General features: G+C 39.1%; 1 protein-coding gene across 2 annotated transcripts in view; it reads right to left on the bottom strand.

The window, feature by feature from the left end:
• The window catches only part of LOC311147822 (mitochondrial carnitine/acylcarnitine carrier protein-like), a 73241-nt gene that overhangs the window by 26071 nt on the left and 29067 nt on the right, over positions 1-18103 (bottom strand). The window contains exon 8 of one of the 2 annotated variants that reach the window (XM_084184614.1): positions 11347-11843. The exons of the other annotated variant lie outside the window; for it this stretch is intronic. Within the exon in view, the coding sequence (XP_084040740.1) occupies positions 11619-11843 (225 nt within the window). The 3' untranslated portion in view covers positions 11347-11618. Of the gene's footprint in view, positions 1-11346; positions 11844-18103 lie in introns of those variants that run through there. 2 annotated transcript variants of the gene reach the window in all.

Here is an 18103-nt window from a genome sequence, read left to right as displayed (position 1 = left end):
CAGGGTATTCAACTAAGTTAGGTAAAACTACCACATATCACAGTTTCCAGTCAGGGCATTCAACTAAGTTAGGTAAAACAACCACATATTACAGTTTCCAGTCAGGGCATTCAACTAAGTTAGGTAAAACCACCACATATCACAGTTTCCAGTCAGGGCATTCAACTAAGGTAGGTAAAACTACCACATAATCACAGTTTCCAGTCAGGGCATTCAACTAAGGTAGGTAAAACAACCACATATTACAGTTTCCAGTCAGGGCATTCAACTAAGGTAGGTAAAACAACCACATATTACAGTTTCCAGTCAGGGCATTCAACTAAGGTAGGTAAAACAACCACATATCACAGTTTCCAGTCAGGGCATTCAACTAAGTTAGGTAAAACCACCACATATCACAGTTTCCAGTCAGGGCATTCAACTAAGGTAGGTAAAACTACCACATATCACAGTTTCCAGTCAGGGCATTCAACTAAGGTAGGTAAAACAACCACATATTACAGTTTCCAGTCAGGGCATTCAACTAAGGTAGGTAAAACCACCACATATCACAGTTTCCAGTCAGGGCATTCAACTAAGTTAGGTAAAACCACCACATATTACAGTTTCCAGTCAGGGCATTCAACTAAGTTAGGTAAAACCACCACATATCACAGTTTCCAGTCAGGGCATTCAACTAAGGTAGGTAAAACAACCACATATCACAGTTTCCAGTCAGGGCATTCAACTAAGGTAGGTAAAACTACCACATATTACAGTTTCCAGTCAGGGCATTCAACTAAGTTAGGTAAAACAACCACATATTACAGTTTCCAGTCAGGGCATTCAACTAAGTTAGGTAAAACTACCACATATCACAGTTTCCAGTCAGGGCATTCAACTAAGTTAGGTAAAACAACCACATATTACAGTTTCCAGTCAGGGCATTCAACTAAGTTAGGTAAAACCACCACATATCACAGTTTCCAGTCAGGGCATTCAACTAAGGTAGGTAAAACCACCACATATCACAGTTTCCAGTCAGGGCATTCAACTAAGTTAGGTAAAACCACCACATATCACAGTTTCCAGTCAGGGCATTCAACTAAGTTAGGTAAAACCACCACATATCACAGTTTCCAGTCAGGGCATTCAACTAAGTTAGGTAAAACAACCACATATCACAGTTTCCAGTCAGGGCATTCAACTAAGGTAGGTAAAACCACCACATATTACAGTTTCCAGTCAGGGCATTCAACTAAGTTAGGTAAAACAACCACATATTACAGTTTCCAGTCAGGGCATTCAACTAAGGTAGGTAAAACCACCACATATCACAGTTTCCCGTCAGGGCATTCAACTAAGGTAGGTAAAACTACCACATAATCACAGTTTCCAGTCAGGGCATTCAACTAAGGTAGGTAAAACAACCACATATTACAGTTTCCAGTCAGGGCATTCAACTAAGGTAGGTAAAACAACCACATATCACAGTTTCCAGTCAGGGCATTCAACTAAGGTAGGTAAAACTACCACATATCACAGTTTCCAGTCAGGGCATTCAACTAAGTTAGGTAAAACAACCACATATTACAGTTTCCAGTCAGGGCATTCAACTAAGGTAGGTAAAACAACCACATATTACAGTTTCCAGTGAGGGCATTCAACTAAGGTACGTAAAACCAACACATATCACAGTTTCCAGTCAGGGCATTCAACTAAGGTACGTAAAACCACCACATATTACAGTTTCCAGTCAGGGCATTCAACTAAGTTAGGTAAAACAACCACATATTACAGTTTCCAGTGAGGGCATTCAACTAAGGTAGGTAAAACCACCACATATTACAGTTTCCAGTCAGGGCATTCAACTAAGGTAGGTAAAACAACCACATATTACAGTTTCCAGTGAGGGCATTCAACTAAGGTACGTAAAACCACCACATATCACAGTTTCCAGTCAGGGCATTCAACTAAGGTAGGTAAAACAACCACATATTACAGTTTCCAGTCAGGGCATTCAACTAAGTTAGGTAAAACAACCACATATCACAGTTTCCAGTCAGGGCATTCAACTAAGGTAGGTAAAACCACCACATATCACAGTTTCCAGTCAGGGCATTCAACTAAGGTAGGTAAAACCACCACATATCACAGTTTCCAGTCAGGGCTTTCAACTAAGTTAGGTAAAACTACCACATATCACAGTTTCCAGTCAGGGCATTCAACTAAGTTAGGTAAAACTACCACAAAACACAGTTTCCAGTCAGGGCATTCAACTAAGGTAGGTAAAACTACCACATAATCACAGTTTCCAGTCAGGGCATTCAACTAAGGTAGGTAAAACTACCACATAATCACAGTTTCCAGTCAGGGCATTCAACTAAGTTAGGTAAAACCACCACATATCACAGTTTCCAGTCAGGGCATTCAACTAAGTTAGGTAAAACCACCACATATCACAGTTTCCAGTCAGGGCATTCAACTAAGGTAGGTAAAACCACCACATATCACAGTTTCCAGTCAGGGCATTCAACTAAGGTAGGTAAAACCACCACATATCACAGTTTCCAGTCAGGGCATTCAACTAAGGTAGGTAAAACCACCACATATCACAGTTTCCAGTCAGGGCATTCAACTAAGTTAGGTAAAACAACCACATATCACAGTTTCCAGTCAGGGCATTCAACTAAGGTAGGTAAAACCACCACATATCACAGTTTCCAGTCAGGGCATTCAACTAAGTTAGGTAAAACCACCACATATTACAGTTTCCAGTCAGGGCATTCAACTAAGGTAGGTAAAACCACCACATATCACAGTTTCCAGTCAGGGCATTCAACTAAGTTAGGTAAAACCACCACATATTACAGTTTCCAGTCAGGGCATTCAACTAAGGTAGGTAAAACCACCACATATTACAGTTTCCAGTCAGGGCATTCAACTAAGGTAGGTAAAACTACCACATATCACAGTTTCCAGTCAGGGCATTCAACTAAGGTAGGTAAAACTACCACATATCACAGTTTCCAGTCAGGGCATTCAACTAAGGTAGGTAAAACCACCACATATTACAGTTTCCAGTCAGGGCATTCAACTAAGGTAGGTAAAACCACCACATATCACAGTTTCCAGTCAGGGCATTCAACTAAGGTAGGTAAAACTACCACATATCACAGTTTCCAGTCAGGGCATTCAACTAAGGTAGGTAAAACCACCACATATCACAGTTTCCAGTCAGGGCATTCAACTAAGGTAGGTAAAACTACCACATATCACAGTTTCCAGTCAGGGCATTCAACTAAGGTAGGTAAAACTACCACATATTACAGTTTCCAGTCAGGGCATTCAACTAAGTTAGGTAAAACAACCACATATTACAGTTTCCAGTCAGGGCATTCAACTAAGGTAGGTAAAACCACCAAATATTACAGTTTCCAGTCAGGGCATTCAACTAAGGTAGGTAAAAAAAACACATATTACAGTTTCCAGTCAGGGCATTCAACTAAGGTAGGTAAAACCACCACATATTACAGTTTCCAGTCAGGGCATTCAACTAAGGTAGGTAAAACCACCACATATCACAGTTTCCAGTCAGGGCATTCAACTAAGGTAGGTAAAACCACCACATATCACAGTTTCCAGTCAGGGCTTTCAACTAAGTTAGGTAAAACTACCACATATCACAGTTTCCAGTCAGGGCATTCAACTAAGTTAGGTAAAACCACCACATATTACAGTTTCCAGTCAGGGCATTCAACTAAGGTAGGTAAAACCACCACATATCACAGTTTCCAGTCAGGGCTTTCAACTAAGTTAGGTAAAACTACCACATATCACAGTTTCCAGTCAGGGCATTCAACTAAGTTAGGTAAAACAACCACATATTACAGTTTCCAGTCAGGGCATTCAACTAAGTTAGGTAAAACAACCACATATTACAGTTTCCAGTCAGGGCATTCAACTAAGGTAGGTAAAACTACCACATATTACAGTTTCCAGTCAGGGCATTCAACTAAGGTAGGTAAAACTACCACATATCACAGTTTCCAGTCAGGGCATTCAACTAAGGTAGGTAAAACTACCACATATCACAGTTTCCAGTCAGGGCATTCAACTAAGGTAGGTAAAACAACCACATATTACAGTTTCCAGTCAGGGCATTCAACTAAGGTAGGTAAAACTACCACATATTACAGTTTCCAGTCAGGGCATTCAACTAAGTTAGGTAAAACAACCACATATTACAGTTTCCAGTCAGGGCATTCAACTAAGGTAGGTAAAACCACCACATATCACAGTTTCCAGTCAGGGCATTCAACTAAGGTAGGTAAAACTACCACATATTACAGTTTCCAGTCAGGGCATTCAACTAAGGTAGGTAAAACCACCACATATCACAGTTTCCAGTCAGGGCATTCAACTAAGGTAGGTAAAACTACCACATATCACAGTTTCAAGTCAGGGCATTCAACTAAGGTAGGTAAAACCACCACATATCACAGTTTCCAGTCAGGGCATTCAACTAAGGTAGGTAAAACCACCACATATTACAGTTTCCAGTCAGGGCATTCAACTAAGTTAGGTAAAACCACCACATATTACAGTTTCCAGTCAGGGCATTCAACTAAGGTAGGTAAAACCACCACATATCACAGTTTCCAGTCAGGGCATTCAACTAAGTTAGGTAAAACCACCACATATCACAGTTTCCAGTCAGGGCATTCAACTAAGTTAGGTAAAACCACCACATATTACAGTTTCCAGTCAGGGCATTCAACTAAGTTAGGTAAAACCACCACATATTACAGTTTCCAGTCAGGGCATTCAACTAAGGTAGGTAAAACAACCACATATTACAGTTTCCAGTCAGGGCATTCAACTAAGGTAGGTAAAACCACCACATATCACAGTTTCCAGTCAGGGCATTCAACTAAGGTAGGTAAAACCACCACATATTACAGTTTCCAGTCAGGGCATTCAACTAAGGTAGGTAAAACCACCACATAATCACAGTTTCCAGTCAGGGCATTCAACTAAGGTAGGTAAAACTACCACATATCACAGTTTCCAGTCAGGGCATTCAACTAAGTTAGGTAAAACCACCACATATTACAGTTTCCAGTCAGGGCATTCAACTAAGGTAGGTAAAACCACCACATATTACAGTTTCCAGTCAGGGCATTCAACTAAGTTAGGTAAAACCACCACATATCACAGTTTCCAGTCAGGGCATTCAACTAAGTTAGGTAAAACAACCACATATTACAGTTTCCAGTCAGGGCATTCAACTAAGTTAGGTAAAACAACCACATATTACAGTTTCCAGTCAGGGCATTCAACTAAGGTAGGTAAAACCACCACATATCACAGTTTCCAGTCAGGGCATTCAACTAAGGTAGGTAAAACTACCACATATTACAGTTTCCAGTCAGGGCATTCAACTAAGTTAGGTAAAACAACCACATATTACAGTTTCCAGTCAGGGCATTCAACTAAGTTAGGTAAAACTACCACATATCACAGTTTCCAGTCAGGGCATTCAACTAAGTTAGGTAAAACAACCACATATTACAGTTTCCAGTCAGGGCATTCAACTAAGTTAGGTAAAACCACCACATATCACAGTTTCCAGTCAGGGCATTCAACTAAGGTAGGTAAAACTACCACATAATCACAGTTTCCAGTCAGGGCATTCAACTAAGGTAGGTAAAACAACCACATATTACAGTTTCCAGTCAGGGCATTCAACTAAGGTAGGTAAAACAACCACATATTACAGTTTCCAGTCAGGGCATTCAACTAAGGTAGGTAAAACAACCACATATCACAGTTTCCAGTCAGGGCATTCAACTAAGTTAGGTAAAACCACCACATATCACAGTTTCCAGTCAGGGCATTCAACTAAGGTAGGTAAAACTACCACATATCACAGTTTCCAGTCAGGGCATTCAACTAAGGTAGGTAAAACAACCACATATTACAGTTTCCAGTCAGGGCATTCAACTAAGGTAGGTAAAACCACCACATATCACAGTTTCCAGTCAGGGCATTCAACTAAGTTAGGTAAAACCACCACATATTACAGTTTCCAGTCAGGGCATTCAACTAAGTTAGGTAAAACCACCACATATCACAGTTTCCAGTCAGGGCATTCAACTAAGGTAGGTAAAACAACCACATATCACAGTTTCCAGTCAGGGCATTCAACTAAGGTAGGTAAAACTACCACATATTACAGTTTCCAGTCAGGGCATTCAACTAAGTTAGGTAAAACAACCACATATTACAGTTTCCAGTCAGGGCATTCAACTAAGTTAGGTAAAACTACCACATATCACAGTTTCCAGTCAGGGCATTCAACTAAGTTAGGTAAAACAACCACATATTACAGTTTCCAGTCAGGGCATTCAACTAAGTTAGGTAAAACCACCACATATCACAGTTTCCAGTCAGGGCATTCAACTAAGGTAGGTAAAACCACCACATATCACAGTTTCCAGTCAGGGCATTCAACTAAGTTAGGTAAAACCACCACATATCACAGTTTCCAGTCAGGGCATTCAACTAAGTTAGGTAAAACCACCACATATCACAGTTTCCAGTCAGGGCATTCAACTAAGTTAGGTAAAACAACCACATATCACAGTTTCCAGTCAGGGCATTCAACTAAGGTAGGTAAAACCACCACATATTACAGTTTCCAGTCAGGGCATTCAACTAAGTTAGGTAAAACAACCACATATTACAGTTTCCAGTCAGGGCATTCAACTAAGGTAGGTAAAACCACCACATATCACAGTTTCCCGTCAGGGCATTCAACTAAGGTAGGTAAAACTACCACATAATCACAGTTTCCAGTCAGGGCATTCAACTAAGGTAGGTAAAACAACCACATATTACAGTTTCCAGTCAGGGCATTCAACTAAGGTAGGTAAAACAACCACATATCACAGTTTCCAGTCAGGGCATTCAACTAAGGTAGGTAAAACTACCACATATCACAGTTTCCAGTCAGGGCATTCAACTAAGGTAGGTAAAACAACCACATATTACAGTTTCCAGTCAGGGCATTCAACTAAGGTAGGTAAAACCACCACATATTACAGTTTCCAGTCAGGGCATTCAACTAAGGTAGGTAAAACTACCACATATCACAGTTTCCAGTCAGGGCATTCAACTAAGTTAGGTAAAACCACCACATATTACAGTTTCCAGTCAGGGCATTCAACTAAGGTAGGTAAAACCACCACATATTACAGTTTCCAGTCAGGGCATTCAACTAAGGTAGGTAAAACTACCACATATTTCACAGTTTCCAGTCAGGGCATTCAACTAAGTTAGGTAAAACCACCACATATTACAGTTTCCAGTCAGGGCATTCAACTAAGGTAGGTAAAACCACCACATATTACAGTTTCCAGTCAGGGCATTCAACTAAGGTAGGTAAAACTACCACATATCACAGTTTCCAGTCAGGGCATTCAACTAAGTTAGGTAAAACCACCACATATTACAGTTTCCAGTCAGGGCATTCAACTAAGGTAGGTAAAACCACCACATATTACAGTTTCCAGTCAGGGCATTCAACTAAGGTAGGTAAAACTACCACATATCACAGTTTCCAGTCAGGGCATTCAACTAAGGTAGGTAAAACTACCACATATCACAGTTTCCAGTCAGGGCATTCAACTAAGGTAGGTAAAACCACCACATATTACAGTTTCCAGTCAGGGCATTCAACTAAGGTAGGTAAAACCACCACATATCACAGTTTCCAGTCAGGGCATTCAACTAAGGTAGGTAAAACTACCACATATCACAGTTTCCAGTCAGGGCATTCAACTAAGGTAGGTAAAACCACCACATATCACAGTTTCCAGTCAGGGCATTCAACTAAGGTAGGTAAAACTACCACATATCACAGTTTCCAGTCAGGGCATTCAACTAAGGTAGGTAAAACTACCACATATCACAGTTTCCAGTCAGGGCATTCAACTAAGTTAGGTAAAACAACCACATATTATAGTTTCCAGTCAGGGCATTCAACTAAGGTAGGTAAAACCACCACATATTACAGTTTCCAGTCAGGGCATTCAACTAAGGTAGGTAAAACCACCACATATCACAGTTTCCAGTCAGGGCATTCAACTAAGGTAGGTAAAACTACCACATATCACAGTTTCCAGTCAGGGCATTCAACTAAGGTAGGTAAAACCACCACATATCACAGTTTCCAGTCAGGGCATTCAACTAAGGTAGGTAAAACTACCACATATCACAGTTTCCAGTCAGGGCATTCAACTAAGGTAGGTAAAACTACCACATATCACAGTTTCCAGTCAGGGCATTCAACTAAGTTAGGTAAAACAACCACATATTACAGTTTCCAGTCAGGGCATTCAACTAAGGTAGGTAAAACCACCAAATATTACAGTTTCCAGTCAGGGCATTCAACTAAGGTAGGTAAAAAAAACACATATTACAGTTTTCAGTCAGGGCATTCAACTAAGTTAGGTAAAACCACCACATATTACAGTTTCCAGTCAGGGCATTCAACTAAGGTAGGTAAAACCACCACATATCACAGTTTCCAGTCAGGGCATTCAACTAAGGTAGGTAAAACCACCACATATCACAGTTTCCAGTCAGGGCATTCAACTAAGGTAGGTAAAACCACCACATATCACAGTTTCCAGTCAGGGCATTCAACTAAGGTGGGTAAAACAACCACATATTACAGTTTCCAGTCAGGGCATTCAACTAAGGTAGGTAAAACCACCACATATTACAGTTTCCAGTCAGGGCATTCAACTAAGGTAGGTAAAACCACCACATATCACAGTTTCCAGTCAGGGCATTCAACTAAGGTAGGTAAAACCACCACATATCACAGTTTCCAGTCAGGGCATTCAACTAAGGTAGGTAAAACCACCACATATCACAGTTTCCAGTCAGGGCATTCAACTAAGGTAGGTAAAACCACCACATATCACAGTTTCCAGTCAGGGCATTCAACTAAGGTAGGTAAAACTACCACATAATCACAGTTTCCAGTCAGGGCATTCAACTAAGGTAGGTAAAACAACCACATATTACAGTTTCCAGTCAGGGCATTCAACTAAGGTAGGTAAAACCACCACATATTACAGTTTCCAGTCAGGGCATTCAACTAAGGTAGGTAAAACCACCCCATATATCACAGTTTCCAGTCAGGGCATTCAACTAAGGTAGGTAAAACCACCACATATCACAGTTTCCAGTCAGGGCATTCAACTAAGGTAGGTAAAACCACCACATATCACAGTTTCCAGTCAGGGCATTCAACTAAGGTAGGTAAAACCACCACATATCACAGTTTCCAGTCAGGGCATTCAACTAAGGTAGGTAAAACTACCACATAATCACAGTTTCCAGTCAGGGCATTCAACTAAGGTAGGTAAAACAACCACATATTACAGTTTCCAGTCAGGGCATTCAACTAAGGTAGGTAAAACCACCACATATTACAGTTTCCAGTCAGGGCATTTAACTAAGGTAGGTAAAACCACAACATATCACAGTTTCCAGTCAGGGCATTCAACTAAGGTAGATAAAACAACCAAAATATATTACAGTTTCCAGTCAGGGCATTCAACTAAGGTAGGTAAAACCACCACATATCACAGTTTCCAGTCAGGGCATTCAACTAAGGTAGGTAAAACAACCACATATTACAGTTTCCAGTCAGGGCATTCAACTAAGTTAGGTAAAACCACCACATATCACAGTTTCCAGTCAGGGCATTCAACTAAGGTAGGTAAAACCACCACATATCACAGTTTCCAGTCAGGGCATTCAACTAAGGTAGGTAAAACAACCACATATTACAGTTTCCAGTCAGGGCATTCAACTAAGGTAGGTAAAACAACCACATATTACAGTTTCCAGTCAGGGCATTCAACTAAGGTAGGTAAAACAACCACATATTACAGTTTCCAGTCAGGGCATTCAACTAAGGTAGGTAAAACTACCACATATTACAGTTTCCAGTCAGGGCATTCAACTAAGGTAGGTAAAACCACCACATATCACAGTTTCCAGTCAGGGCATTCAACTAAGGTGTCACGATCGTCGGTAAGAGAGGAGGACCAAGGCGCAGCGTTGCAGGCAAACATACTCTTTATTTAGCGATAAACGACAAAAATAAACAAAACGATAACGTGACAGTTCACGGTCTAACACAAACCAACTCGAAACAAGATCCCACACACACGAAAGAAAACAGACTGTTTAAATATGGCTCCCAATCAGAGACAACCAGCAACAACTGACACTCGTTGCCTCTGATTGGGAGCTCCTCTGGCCAACATAGAAATAGCACCCATAGAATTACACCATAGAAACAAAACACATAGATCTACACACCCTGGCTCAACATAACAGTGTCCCCAGAGCCAGGGCGTGACAGTACCCCCCCCTAAAGGCGCGGACTCCGACCGCGTCAACCAAATACCACAGGGGAGGGACCGGGTGGGCACTCCGCCTAGGCGGCGGATCCGGCTCCGGGCCTGATCCCCACTCCCTCTCCAACCCCCCAAAGTACCCCTGGTCCGGTCTGGCCCCGCTGGCCGGAGCTGGACTGCACACTGATGGAGCGGATTGCTCTAGCTCCGGCGTAAGGCATCTGACCGGTGCCGGACCAGGCACCAGTGGAACAGGCACGGGCCGTGCTGGACTGACGACGCACACCACTGGCTTGGTGTGGAGAACAGGCACGGGCCGTGCTGGACTGACGACGCACACCACTGGCTTGGTGTGAGGAGCAGGAGCGGGCCGGACCGGGCTGGCGATGCGCACCATAGGCTTGGTGCGGGAAGCAGGAGCGGGCCGGACCGGGCTGACGATGCGCACCCCTGGCTTGGTGCGTGGAGCAGGAACGGACCGGACCGGGCTGACGATGCGCACCCCTGGCTTAGTGCGTGGAGCAGCAACGGGCCGAACCGGGCTGACGATACGCACCCCTGGCTTGGTGCGTGGAGCAGGAACGGCCTGGACCGGGCTGACGACTCGCACCCCTGGCTTGGTGCGAGTGGCAGGAACAGGCCGGACCGGGCTGGCGACGCGCACCATAGGCTTGGTGCGGGGAGCAGGAACAGGCCGGGCCGGGCTGGCGAAGCGCACCATGGGCTGGCGAAGCGCACCATAGGCTTGGTGCGGGGAGCAGGAACAGGCCGGGCCGAGCTGGCGACGCGCACCGTAGGCTTGGTGCGAGGGGCAGGAACAGGCCGGGCTGGGCTGGGCTGGCGACGCGCACCGTAGGCTTGGTGCGGGGAGCAGGAACAGACCGGACCGTACTGGGGGGACACACCACTGGCCCTACACCGGGATCTGGAACGGGCCGGACCGGACTGGTAACACACCCCAGTACCTCTCGCCGTGCCTCTACACCTTCCTTCCCTTCTTTGACCAGTGGCCCCCGTAACCTGGCGGCCTCCTCTGCCAACCCGCTGGACCGCTCTATCGCGGCCTCCTGCTGCCCCGACGTCGTGAGCCCCCCCCTAAAAAATTTCTGGGGGTCTCTCTTCCCCGTGGGCCAGGCCTCTATAGTTCTCGCCCAACTCTCGCTCTTCTGCTTCCAACTCCCGCCATTCAGCTCCTCATTTGGCTTGACCCAAATCGAAACTCTTCCTCCACTGTTCCCAAGTCCACCCTCTCTGCTCCTCACTAGGCTTGACCCAGTCGAGGTTGCCACGGAGATCTGCTAGCGATTCCCCTGGCGATGGCTCCTGGACACGCTGCTTGGTCCAGTTTTGGTGGGATCTTCTGTCACGATCGTCGGTAAGAGAGGAGGACCAAGGCGCAGCGTTGCAGGCAAACATACTCTTTATTTAGCGATAAACGACAAAAATAAACAAAACGATAACGTGACAGTTCACGGTCTAACACAAACCAACTCGAAACAAGATCCCACACACACGAAAGAAAACAGACTGTTTAAATATGGCTCCCAATCAGAGACAACCAGCAACAACTGACACTCGTTGCCTCTGATTGGGAGCCACTCTGGCCAACATAGAAATAGCACCCATAGAATTACACCATAGAAACAAAACACATAGATCTACACACCCTGGCTCAACATAACAGTGTCCCCAGAGCCAGGGCGTGACATAAGGTAGGTAAAACCACCACATATCACAGTCATTACAGTGAAGCCGTCTTAATAAAAAGCTACTATCTGCAGAATCAGTGTCAGTAAGAGTAGAACAACCACTATAGCTGAACATTTAGATTAGCAGATGTTACTGCGGTGTAGCGAAATGCTTGTGTTCCACAGACAGACACCTAGCTCCAACCGTGCAGTAATATCTAACAACACACACAAATCTAAACGTAAAATAATGGAATTAAGAAATATAGAAATATTAGGACGAGCAATGTCGGAGTCCGGAGTATTAATATATATACGGTACTAGTCAAAAGTTTGGACACACCTACTCATTCAAGGGTTTTTCTTTATTAATAGTGAAGACATCAAAACTATGAAATAACACATATGGAATCATGTAGTAACCAAAAAAGTGTTAAACAAATCAAAATATATTTTATATTTGAGATTCTTCAAAGTAGCCACCCTTTGCCTTGATGACAGCTTTGCACACTCTTGGCATTCTCTCAACCAGCTTCATGAGGTAGTCACCTGGAATGCATTTCAATTAACAGGTGTTGTTAAAAGTTAATTTGTGGAATTTCTTGTCTTCTTAATGCATTTGAGCCAATCAGTTGTGTTGTGACAAGGCGGGGGAGGATAGCCCTATTTGGTAAAAGACCAAGTCCATATTATGGCAAGAACAGCTCAAATAAGCAAAGAGAAACAACAGTCCATCATTTCTTTAAGACATGAAGGTCAGTCAATACGGAACATTTCAAGAACTTTGAAAGTTTCTTCAAGTGCAGTCGCAAAAACCATCAAGCGCTATGATGAAACTGGCTCTCATGAGGACCGCCACAGGAAAGGAAGACCCAGAGTTACCTCTGCTGCAGAGGATAAGTTCATTAGATTTACCAGCCTCAGAAATTGCAGCCCAAATAAATGCTTCACAGAGTTCAAGTAACAGACACATCTCAACATCAACTGTTCAGAGGAGACTGTGTGATTCAGGCCTTCATGGTTGAATTGCTGCAAAGAAACCACTACTCCCACCGTGAAGCATGGAGGAGGAGGTGTGATGGTGTGGGGGTGCTTTGCTGGTGACACTGTCTGTGATTTATTTAGAATTCAAGGCACACTTAACCAGCATGGCTACCACAGCATTCTGCAGTGATACGCCATCCCATCTGGTTTAGGCTTAGTGGGACTATCATTTCTTTTTCAACAAGACAATGACCCAAAACACACCTTCAGGCTGTGTAAGGGCTATTTGACCAGGAAGAAGTGTGATGGAGTGCTGCATCAGATGACCTGGCCTCCACAATCCACCGACCTCAACCCAATTGAGATGATTTTGGATGAGTCGGACCACAGAGTGAAGGAAAAGCAGCCAACAAGTGCTCAGCATATGTGGGAACTCCTTCAAGACTGTTGGAAAAGCATTCCAGGTGAAGCTGGTTGAGAGAATGCCAAGAGTGTGCAAAGCTGTCATCAAGGCAAAGGGTGGCTACTTTGAAGAATCTCAAATATAAAATATATTTTGATTTGTTTAACACTTTTTTGGTTACTACATGATTCCATGTGTTATTTCATAGTGTTGATGTCTTCACTATTAATAAAGAAAAACCATTGAATGAGTAGGTGTGTCCAAACTTTTGACTGGTACTGTATATCATGTGTTATATGTCATGTGTTATATGTCATGTGTTATATATCATGTGTTATATATCATGTGTTATATGTCATGTGTTATATGTCATGTGTTGTATATCATGTGTTATATGTCATGTGTTATATGTCATGTGTTATATATCATGTGTTATATATCATGTGTTATATGTCATGTGTTATATGTCATGTGTTGTATGTCATGTGTTATATATCATGTGTTATATATCATGTGTTATATATCATGTGTTATATGTCATGTGTTATATGTCATGTGTTATATGTCATGTGTTATATGTCATGTGTTATATATCATGTGTTATATATCATGTGTTGTATATCATGTGTTGTATATCATGTGTTATATATCATGTGTTGTATATCATGTGTTGTATATCATGTGTTATATATCATGTGTTATATATCATGTGTTGTATATCATGTGTTATATATCATGTGTTATATATCATGTGTTGTATATCATGTGTTATATATCATGTGTTGTATATCATGTGTTGTATATCATGTGTTGTATATCATGTGTTATATATCATGTGTTATATATCATGTGTTATATGTCATGTGTTATATATCATGTGTTATATATCATGTGTTATATGTCATGTGTTATATGTCATGTGTTATATATCATGTGTTATATATCATGTGTTATATATCATGTGTTATATGTCATGTGTTATATATCATGTGTTATATGTCATGTGTTATATGTCATGTGTTATATATCATGTGTTATATATCATGTGTTATATATCATGTGTTATATGTCATGTGTTATATGTCATGTGTTGTATGTCATGTGTTATATGTCATGTGTTATATGTCATGTGTTATATATCATGTGTTATATATCATGTGTTATATGTCATGTGTTATATGTCATGTGTTATATGTCATGTGTTGTATGTCATGTGTTATATATCATGTGTTATATGTCATGTGTTATATATCATGTGTTATATATCATGTGTTATATGTCATGTGTTATATGTCATGTGTTGTATATCATGTGTTATATATCATGTGTTGTATATCATGTGTTGTATATCATGTGTTATATATCATGTGTTATATATCATGTGTTATATGTCATGTGTTATATGTCATGTGTTGTATGTCATGTGTTATATATCATGTGTTATATATCATGTGTTGTATATCATGTGTTGTATATCATGTGTTATATGTCATGTGTTGTATATCATGTGTTATATATCATGTGTTGTATATCATGTGTTATATATCATGTGTTATATGTCATGTGTTATATGTCATGTGTTATATATCATGTGTTATATATCATGTGTTATATATCATGTGTTATATATCATGTGTTATATATCATGTGTTATATATCATGTGTTATATATCATGTGTTGTATATCATGTGTTATATGTCATGTGTTATATATCATGTGTTATATGTCATGTGTTATATGTCATGTGTTATATATCATGTGTTATATATCATGTGTTATATATCATGTGTTGTATATCATGTGTTATATGTCATGTGTTATATGTCATGTGTTATATATCATGTGTTATATATCATGTGTTATATATCATGTGTTATATATCATGTGTTGTATGTCATGTGTTGTATGTCATGTGTTATATATCATGTGTTATATATCATGTGTTATATATCATGTGTTATATATCATGTGTTATATGTCATGTGTTATATGTCATGTGTTATATGTCATGTGTTATATATCATGTGTTATATATCATGTGTTGTATATCATGTGTTATATATCATGTGTTATATATCATGTGTTGTATATCATGTGTTATATATCATGTGTTGTATATCATGTGTTATTTATCATGTGTTGTATATCATGTGTTGTATATCATGTGTTATATATCATGTGTTGTATATCATGTGTTATATGTCATGTGTTATATGTCATGTGTTGTATATCATGTGTTATATGTCATGTGTTATATATCATGTGTTGTATATCATGTGTTATATATCATGTGTTGTATATCATGTGTTATATATCATGTGTTATATATCATGTGTTATATATCATGTGTTGTATATCATGTGTTATTTATCATGTGTTGTATATCATGTGTTATATATCATGTGTTGTATATCATGTGTTATATGTCATGTGTTATATGTCATGTGTTATATGTCATGTGTTATATATCATGTGTTATATATCATGTGTTATATATCATGTGTTATATGTCATGTGTTATATGTCATGTGTTGTATGTCATGTGTTGTATGTCATGTGTTATATATCATGTGTTATATATCATGTGTTATATATCATGTGTTATATGTCATGTGTTATATATCATGTGTTATATATCATGTGTTGTATATCATGTGTTATATATCATGTGTTATATATCATGTGTTGTATATCATGTGTTATATATCATGTGTTGTATATCATGTGTTATATATCATGTGTTATATATCATGTGTTGTATATCATGTGTTATATGTCATGTGTTATATATCATGTGTTGTATATCATGTGTTGTATATCATGTGTTGTATATCATGTGTTATATATCATGTGTTATATATCATGTGTTATATGTCATGTGTTATATATCATGTGTTATATATCATGTGTTATATGTCATGTGTTATATGTCATGTGTTATATATCATGTGTTATATATCATGTGTTATATATCATGTGTTATATATCATGTGTTATATGTCATGTGTTATATATCATGTGTTATATGTCATGTGTTATATGTCATGTGTTATATGTCATGTGTTATATATCATGTGTTATATATCATGTGTTATATGTCATGTGTTATATGTCATGTGTTGTATGTCATGTGTTGTATGTCATGTGTTGTATGTCATGTGTTATATGTCATGTGTTATATGTCATGTGTTATATATCATGTGTTATATATCATGTGTTATATGTCATGTGTTATATGTCATGTGTTGTATGTCATGTGTTATATATCATGTGTTATATGTCATGTGTTATATGTCATGTGTTATATATCATGTGTTATATATCATGTGTTATATGTCATGTGTTATATGTCATGTGTTGTATATCATGTGTTGTATATCATGTGTTATATATCATGTGTTATATATCATGTGTTATATGTCATGTGTTATATGTCATGTGTTGTATGTCATGTGTTATATATCATGTGTTATATATCATGTGTTATATATCATGTGTTGTATATCATGTGTTATATGTCATGTGTTGTATATCATGTGTTATATATCATGTGTTGTATATCATGTGTTATATATCATGTGTTATATATCATGTGTTATATGTCATGTGTTATATATCATGTGTTATATATCATGTGTTATATATCATGTGTTATATATCATGTGTTATATGTCATGTGTTATATATCATGTGTTATATATCATGTGTTATATATCATGTGTTGTATATCATGTGTTATATGTCATGTGTTATATATCATGTGTTATATGTCATGTGTTATATGTCATGTGTTATATATCATGTGTTATATATCATGTGTTATATGTCATGTGTTATATATCATGTGTTATATATCATGTGTTATATATCATGTGTTATATGTCATGTGTTATATATCATGTGTTATATATCATGTGTTATATGTCATGTGTTATATATCATGTGTTGTATATCATGTGTTATATGTCATGTGTTATATATCATGTGTTGTATATCATGTGTTATATATCATGTGTTGTATATCATGTGTTATATATCATGTGTTATATATCATGTGTTATATGTCATGTGTTATATATCATGTGTTATATATCATGTGTTATATGTCATGTGTTATATGTCATGTGTTATATATCATGTGTTATATATCATGTGTTATATATCATGTGTTATATGTCATGTGTTATATATCATGTGTTATATGTCATGTGTTATATGTCATGTGTTATATATCATGTGTTATATATCATGTGTTATATATCATGTGTTATATGTCATGTGTTATATGTCATGTGTTGTATGTCATGTGTTGTATGTCATGTGTTATATGTCATGTGTTATATATCATGTGTTATATATCATGTGTTATATGTCATGTGTTATATGTCATGTGTTATATGTCATGTGTTATATATCATGTGTTATATGTCATGTGTTATATATCATGTGTTATATATCATGTGTTATATGTCATGTGTTATATGTCATGTGTTGTATATCATGTGTTATATATCATGTGTTGTATATCATGTGTTGTATATCATGTGTTATATATCATGTGTTATATATCATGTGTTATATGTCATGTGTTGTATGTCATGTG

This window comes from Coregonus lavaretus, assembly GCF_964263955.1.
Source record: "Coregonus lavaretus genome assembly, chromosome: 20".
Taxonomy (NCBI): domain Eukaryota; kingdom Metazoa; phylum Chordata; class Actinopteri; order Salmoniformes; family Salmonidae; genus Coregonus; species Coregonus lavaretus.
This window is presented reverse-complemented; position numbering and strand designations above follow the sequence as displayed.